The sequence below is a fragment of the Tupaia chinensis genome, unplaced genomic scaffold, assembly GCF_000334495.1.
Source record: "Tupaia chinensis unplaced genomic scaffold, TupChi_1.0 Scaffold148884_1, whole genome shotgun sequence".
Classification (NCBI taxonomy): domain Eukaryota; kingdom Metazoa; phylum Chordata; class Mammalia; order Scandentia; family Tupaiidae; genus Tupaia; species Tupaia belangeri.
In genome coordinates this window covers 2,010,302-2,018,877 of record NW_006208732.1, presented here as the reverse complement: position 1 = coordinate 2,018,877, position 8,576 = coordinate 2,010,302, and the positions used below count along the sequence as shown (strand labels likewise).

General features: G+C 37.3%; 1 protein-coding gene across 1 annotated transcript in view; it reads left to right on the top strand.

Moving 5' to 3' along the window:
• The window catches only part of LOC102480450 (vomeronasal type-2 receptor 26), a 56,627-nt gene that overhangs the window by 16,086 nt on the left and 31,965 nt on the right, over positions 1–8,576 (top strand). Inside the window, exon 3 of the mRNA XM_014585113.1 lies at positions 5,179–5,279. Coding sequence (XP_014440599.1) covers positions 5,179–5,279 — 101 coding nt within the window. The remainder of the gene's footprint in view (positions 1–5,178; positions 5,280–8,576) is intronic.

Genomic DNA, 8,576 nt, shown 5'->3' with positions numbered 1-8,576 from the left:
CATCCCCCCTGGGGGGTGATTTCTCGCTTTCTGTCTCTATGTCTCTCTGTCTGTCTGGCGAGCGCACGCGCCCTACAGTGAAAATCTCTCCAAAAAAAAAAAAAATATATCAGCCAGGTGGTGTGGTTAAAGCACCTGGATCCTACATTGCTAAAAGTGAGAGTCAAGTTCTGGACTTGGTAGCTTGTAGTGAGCATATGCATGCATTCCCAAAATCCCAAACAGAGGATGGGGAAGGGATTCCAGTATGGCCATCCTCCCCGGAGGGTGATTCTCTCTCTCTCTCGCTCGCTCTCTTGCTCTCTCGCTCTCTCACTCTCGCTCTCACCCTCACCAGAGACTGCACAAACCGTATAGCAAAACTAAAACAAAAAAAAGTCAAATTTATAGAAACAGAGTAACATGATTGTTTCCAAGGCTGAAAGTAAACAACCCTAGGAAATATTGGTTAAATAGCACAAAATTTTAGTTAGCCAACAAGAATGATTGTAAGGGTCCATTGAACACAATGGAGTTAATGACATCATATCATTTACTTGAAAAATACTGAGAGAGCAGATATGATGTTCTCACCACCAAAACATAAGTTGTGAGGTAATGAATATGTGAAATGGCTGGACTTCTCCATTTCCCAAGTTTAATATCTAACAAAATGTTATTTTTAAAAATTTATTTATTCGTTTGTTTTGCTATACAATGCAGGCCCTCACTGGAGTTGGAGGGGGATGAGAAATAACTTTTGAGAGTGGTGACCATGATATAATACCAAACTCTCCCTGGAGGTGGGGGGGGGGGAAGAGAAATAACTTTTGAGAGTGGTGACCATGATATAATACCTTCTCCATTCTCTTTTCAGGATTTGGAAGATGCATACACACACAGGCCCCCTGTGATCTTCAAGCAGCCAAATCTAGGACTTGAGCAGTATGGTCAGTCATGTGGGATCTAGTTACTTTACCCACTACATCATCTGATTGTCTCCAAGACACCTTCTTATATACAAATCTATAAAATGTATACTTAGTCAAACAACAGAAATATAATAAATAAATTATCAGTGTTATCAGATTGTGTGATGATAAAGGCACTGGATTTCTACATGACTGACCAAGGTTCAATTCCTACAGCTGGCACCTTGGAAATCATATGTGGGCACACGTGTGTTTGCATGCTCAAAATCCTAAGAGGAAAAGAGAAGGGAAAAAAAATTGCAACATGGCCAACCCACGTATGAGGTGATTTCTCATTTTTCTTCTCTCTGTCTCTCTCTGGAAAGCACATATGCCCTATACATAAATACATACATAAATAAACAAGGAAAGAAGCAAAAGGTATTATAAATACTTCTGGTCAAATGAGTAGATGAAAAAGATACTTTAAAATGTAAATGCTTGATCAAGAGTAAGTTCTTTTTAGTTTTTACAAATTAAAACATGTAATGATGAGGACTTAGTGTTTGAATTATCAAAGGGCAGAGGACAGGACACCAGGCTAAGGTCAGTGGGTTACTTTAGTGAAAGATGGTGTGATAAAGAATAATACAATCTTCTCTGGAATATTGCCTACTCCTTTGTATATCATAAAGCCCATTTCTCCAAGGTTGATATTGCCGACCAGGGAGTGATGGTGGACATAGTAATGAAATGTGTTCTGTGCTTTGCTAAGGAGCCACCAATGACTGATGTCAGCCCTTCTTCTCCTCGCTAAAGCATCATTTCGAATTTTCCTGGTAGGTGTTTCATTGATTTCAATACTAGACTTTTTTTTTTTTCATTCAACCAAATGCCTAGGGGCAGTCTTCCTACACAATCAATTTCAATCTCTCATGGGCACAAAATTACAGAGCTTGTTTCAGGAAGGAGTGGTCCTGAAAGCCTTACTGAGCTTTAAGAAAGTTATAGAATCCAAGGAGAATAAAGCCCCAAATATGTTTTAATTTTTTCTTTTTTTCCAAAATGGGGGGTGGCAGGTGCAGAACCTCAGGGCAAAGAGATCCCCAGAGCTCTTGGATGGGACTTAAGTGACACAGTAAAAAGAAAGGGAAGACAGACCTCAGATCACAGTGATACTAAGAGTGAGTCTTTGCACAGGGATTCCCTTAGAAATGCCTTTTTTCAGCTCCTAGCTATGACCTTGTCTTTCATGCAGCTTGGCTCACACTTTTTTACAAGTTAGGAGCAGGCAGGAAAAAAAAAATGGGACATGTCAGTGCCCACTGAAGAATTTGATTCTCCCTGCACAGGGGTGAGCCTGGAGAACCAATCCAGTTCTATCTTCTTAGCTCAGCACACATTAGGTTATGTCTACTGACATTTCAGTCTCTTTGATTTTTCTCTTACTAATTTTGGAGCCTTTACAGACGGCATGTGAGACATTTGACAATTGCTTCCAAAACCTGAAGTCAATTGTCTACAGAGATGGGGACCTGGTACTGGGTGGGTTTCTTTTTCTTTATTTATTGCTAGATAAAAGAGACATATTTGGGCTATCTTTCCTGATGAGACTAAATCAAGAAGTGAAAGATTATTGGTAAGTTCCTTGTTATATATATATTACCATTTTTTTCCTTTTTTTTAATTTCCCTTCACTTTTTCAAGACAGAAGAGAGAAATCAATATAGTCTGTTGTCCATTCCATCATTACTATCCCCATATTCAGTTGTTGGGAAGCCCACAATGAGTGAGAAGATTGGGACCTGAGTCTCTCCTACACACAAAGCCATGTAGTGAGGTTTATATGCAAACCGAGGCACTGTCTATGTTAAATCATTGTTAGCATCAAGGGGCTAACTGAGTACTTTCAGCTGAAAAATGCATTGCAGAAATATGTCTGGTAGAGAAGCCACGAGTGCCTTATAACCACCATCTTATACGGACATAGAAAAACAATCATTCAATTCTGTGGAGGCATCAGGTCTTTGGGCTTGTGATATTAACTGTAAAAAAAACACCAAGGAGTTTGTAATGGTTGTGTAATGGTTATGTCATTGGAATCCCACATGGTCAAATGCTGTTCAAGTCCTGGACATAGCAGCTTAAACTCACACCAGGTAAGTGTGCATGCCCAGGATCCCAAGAGGAGAATGAAAAAGAAGGGATTGTAGCATGGCTGTCACCACTGTGGAGTGACTTCTTGCTTTCTATCTCTTCGATTTCTTGCTTTCTATTTCTGTGTCTTTCCAGTGAGCACACATGCCCTATAGCAAAAAAATAAAAAAATAAATAAAAATAAAATCACCAAGAAAGATAATTTATCAGAGAGGAATAATACCCTTTTGATCCTCATTCCTAACTTTTCTAAAAAACAATGCAAAAATTGCCCTAAATCTGGCCTTTTGTACCTCTGCAGCAGGCATCTGTCACAACTGAGTTACTATAGTTAAATGTTTAATGAGAAGTTGGCCAGCAAATAGCCTGTGTTCTGTGCATACTATATAGGTTGCCATAGTGAAACACCTTGTAAAAATCTTCACTCTATTAACATGTCTGTGGTCTCAGGAGAAGGCTAGGCAATATGCAATTTTCTTCCATGGATGTGCATATCCTTAGCAATTTAGTTTGTATCATTTGAAACTTGTCATTTCTCCAGGACACTTTGCACAGGAGAGAGCTGATAGGATTTCTGATCTTTAGATAGAATTTAAGACTTGTCTTGTATGAAGGCCTCTTCTTGTCCAATATCTGTGCCTTCCAGTTATTTTATTTTTTTATCTCTTTATCTTTTTATCACTAGCCAAAATAAAAACATGCAGCATTTTCTGACAATTATTTTTACATCTGTGTTATTTTTTCTTTTCTTATTTCTTTCTTCACAATCAGTCATGGAACATTTTTACAGCATGTATATATTGAACGTTCCCAGCACAAATACACTGTATTTTAGATTAGGCAAAGAAATTACCATACACTTTACAATCAACAGATAATTTCTTATTTGATAGCAGCCACTAATTTATCTTCTCTACCAGTGTTAGGGTGGCAAAAAGTGATTATAAGTGGTCAAAATAACCTCTGATTTCAGGCATTCTGTGTAAAAAATAGAAACATGTTTTCTCCTGAAAGTCAATGCGTATTTGAGGGTTGCCACCCTTGGTCCACATCACAAGGCAGAATACGTGCTTTGTATTCTGCTTTCTCTCTGTCAGGCAGAGAAGTATGTGGACATACTCGGGCATCATGTAGTTTTGAAGACCTAGAATTTTCTACAGCACTTGTAACAGTAACAACATGAACACACATTGTTAGCCTCATCTTGCAAATGGTGTTGGATCCCTAACATTCATTGTACACATAACATTATATAATTAAATGTGCATTCATGTTAGTATTTCTGTGACTATCACATGTTAGCATGGCTGTGCTACACTTGTTTACCCATATTGGCCTCTTCTAATGTGACTAATTTTGTACATCTGTAAGCAATGTGTAGATATTCAATCTTTTTTAAACACACTGTGTGTTTCTCTGAGTAAGATTTTTGGCAGAAAAGGTCATTAAGAGATCATGTCTATTGACAAAACTTTTGGTACCTCTTACCAAATACTTGTCAAAGCACCAGAATATTTTAATCACCCCCAAACAGAACCTCACACCCATGAATAGTCTCTCCTTATTTTTCTCTTGCCCCAGGTTCTGGAAAACACTTTTCCACTTTCTATCTCTGTAGATTTGCCTATTCTAAAAACTTAGAATAAATGGAGTGATATCACATGTGGTCTTTCCTGACTGAATGTCACCTTGCAAAACATTTCTAAGGATTGTGTAGGTTGTAGTATGTACAAGTACTTAAGTTCTTTTCCTTAAAGAAAAATTGCCAGAGAGTATGCTCTTGATAGAGAGTACAAGAAAGACATAGGGAGAAAGAATCCTTCACTGTGAATGGCCACTGTGCAATGCCTTCTCTTCCATTTCTCCATTTCATCAGGATTTTGAACACATGCACATATTCCTAGTGTATTTTTCAATCCACTGGGTCTGGGAATTGTACTACACAATCTGCCATCTGAGATCCTGGTTTCTTAATCACCAGATTAAGTTGCTGTCCCAAGCACCTCATTTCTTATCATTGCCAAACAGTATTTCAGGTATTGATATAACCACATTTGTTTATGCATTTTAATTTTAAAATAAAATTGGAAAGTTTATACTTTCAGTGTGCATTTCTTGCACTACTTTTTAGGCTAATATGCATAATGCTACTTCCAATATTTACGGCAAAGTTCTCAGGTGTTGTAATTTCTCTGTGGTAGATACCAAGGAGTTCAACTCAGGGGTCATTTGGTAACTCTAAGTTTAATGTTGATAGTCTGAATGAGAGCTCCAACCAGTCTACATTCCACCAAAACCTGCTATTTTTGGTTATTATTATTGTAACCATCACAATGAATGTGAAGTAAATTTGGTTTGCATTATTCCTTTTTTTTTTTATCTTTCTAAGTTTTATTCAAGGGTTTTCTTTTTCTTTTCTTTTTTTAGATTTTTTTTTTTTTTGCTATAGGGTGTATGCACTCACCAGACAGAGAGAGAGAGAGACAGAGAGATAGAAAGCGAGAAATCCCCCTCAGGGGGGATGGCCACACCGCGCAATCCCTTCTCCTCCATTCTCCTCTCGGGATCTTGGGCACACACGCACACGCGCCGGCATGAGTTTAAGCCACCGGGTCTGGGACTCGAACCGCAGTCGACTACGTGGGAGTCCAGCGACATAGCCATTACACTAACTGCTGGTCCCTTTTTCTTTTATAAGTTTTTTTTTCCATAGGGTGGATGTGCTCACTTGAGAGAGACAGATAGAAACAATGAGAGGAAAAGTGAAAAATTGTCTCCCCCAAGGGGAGGATAACCATGCCACAATCCCTTCTCTTCCATCCTCTTCCTGGGATTTTAGCATGCACATTCATGTGCCCAGTGTGATTTTGAAGCTACAAAGTTTGAGACTCAGGCCATGGTTGTCTGGATGGGAGTAGAGTGTTGTAACCATCACATTATCTGCTGATAATGGTATTTTTCTTTCTTTCTTCATTTTTTGTTTTTAAGTTTTAACTTATAAGCCTCTCAAGAATTCCTGTCAAGTATTTCATCTTGTGTAATTACAGTCTTATCCTAATTTTGATTATTGTTTTTTTAGTGTGATAAAAACACTTAACATGATGCCTACTTTCTCAACAGACTTTATGTATTAATACATTATTTAACTATATTATGATGTTGTACACCAGACCTTTAAATTATCTTGCGTGATTGAAAAACTAGTGACCAATAATGTTGTGCATCTATTTACACACTTACTGGCTAATTTTGAATTATCATTGGAGAAATGTCTATTCAATTTCTATTCATTTCAATGAAAAAAAAATCAAATTCTACCCATCTCCTAGACTCCCAAAATATTCAGACAAAATTGCTAAGCACTGTGGAGGAGAGATTTTGTCACGGAATGACCAGAAACAATCAGAGATGCACAAGAAACATGATAAACCAAGAAATATCTCTACCCTACGGGAAAAGAACAATTCCTCATCATCCACAGACAGTACAGATGAATTCATGGAATTACCTGATAGAGACTTCAGAATATTTATAGTGACAAAACTAAACTAGATGCAAAAGCTGAGAGATAGTGAACTCCAGAAGATGCAGGAGAAGATAGACAAGGAGTTCCAGAAGGTATTGAAGTTATTTCATGATCTGAAAGAGGAAATATACACCAAAAATAAAGAATAAAATGGAGCTATTAGAGATGAAGTCTACCCTCCAGGAAATCAAAACCTCCTTCAAAAGTATTAAAAACAGATTAGTCCATGCAGAAAATCAAATCTTGAATGTTGAAGGCAAAACCTCTGATCTAGAAAAAACAACAATAAAAAAAAACTGAGAAAATAACCCCCAAATTTGAGAATAGTATATGAGAAATACTAGACAGTATTAAGTGCCCAAAAAACTGGATAATTGGTATCCCAGAAGGTGAGGAAACAAATAAGGGTATTGATAATCTATTGTATAAAATCTTGGCAGAAAACTTTCCAAATCTAAAGAGGCATTCAAATATCCAGTCCCAAGAAGCACAAAGGACCTCTAATAGTATCAACCCAAGAAGACCTTCTCCAAGGCACATCATAGCCAGATTGGTCAAATTCACAGACAAATGCAAGATACTAAAATTGGCAAGAGAGAAACATCAGGTTTCTTATACAGGTTATCCCATCAGGCTGCCCTCAGACCTCTCATCACAAACAATGCAAGCAAGGAAAGAATGGGAAAATGTATTCAAAGTGTTAAGTGAAAAACAGTTTCAACCAAGAATACTATACCCGGCAAGATTATCTTTCATATGGAAAGAAAGGATAGAAACATTCTCAGATAAACAAAACCTGAAAGAATATGCCAGTAGAAGACACGCTCTTCAAGAAGTTCTGGAAGGAGTGCTCAACCAGGAAAACTAAAGGCACACACAGAAATAAGAGAACAAAAGGCAACCAAGAAAATGACCAATTTAATGCTAGGGACAAGAAATATCAATAACAATGTTGAATGCTAACTTCCGGGGTTTAAACGAAAAGATTGGACCACAGCAACACTGCATATGCAAAAGAAGATAGTCTAAACATAAGACTAAACTGGTGAAATAGAATTTTATGACTTCTGAGTAAAACATTAATGATTTTTTTTACTATGCTTTGTTTTCCCAATTTAAACATTTTACTTTCTTTTGAGTTGTTGAAAGGTTCAGCCACTTGTTAAAACACTTTTCTTGTTTGTTTCTTTAAATTGAAATGTAAACTTTCCTTCCTTCCTGACCCTTTTGGAATTGGAAATATTTGGGAATATTCTAATTTTGTGGCAGAAGGGTCATTTGCATAAGTTCAATAATGCTTGTTGCATTGAATCAGAAATTGGAAATACTCATTATTGGACAGAGCTTTGACTGGAATGTCATATCTGAAGATCAATCAGAAGACTATGGAACTAAGGTAGATCTCAAGTAAGCCAACAGAAGCTTGTAGAAAGATTGCTTGGCACCATAAATAGTTCTGCATGGCAGAGAGGATCAGAGAAGATATATGAAAGCATTTATAGCATAAAATAACCTGGACTTTTCCAGCCCAGCCAGCATTGTAATCAGTAGAGATTGCAAAAGAGCAACCACACCAGAGGATTATCTTGAGAAAGACTTTGAAGGAAAAAAAAGAGACTGATCTTTGCTATCAGATGGTATATCACAGAATACTTGGTAGGCAGGGCTGAACTGAGAAGGTTTATGTGCGACTAATGGGCTGGGCATTTGCCTTTCAACAATTTGAATAGCTGACATGTAAATATTTTCTTAAAAATATTTAAAACCATACTGTTTCTGCTGTTATAGATTCACAAACAAAATTATACAAAATTACAAGAAATATTTTGAACATTATCTTTAAAATTCAGTATTTTAAAATTTTGAAAATTGTTTATTAACTGTCACGAACTACAGAGTGGGACCAGCAGTTAGCATAATGGCTATGTCGCTGGACTCCCACGTAGTCGACCGTGGTTCGAGTCCCGGATCCGGTGGCTTAAACTCACGCCAGGCATGTGTGC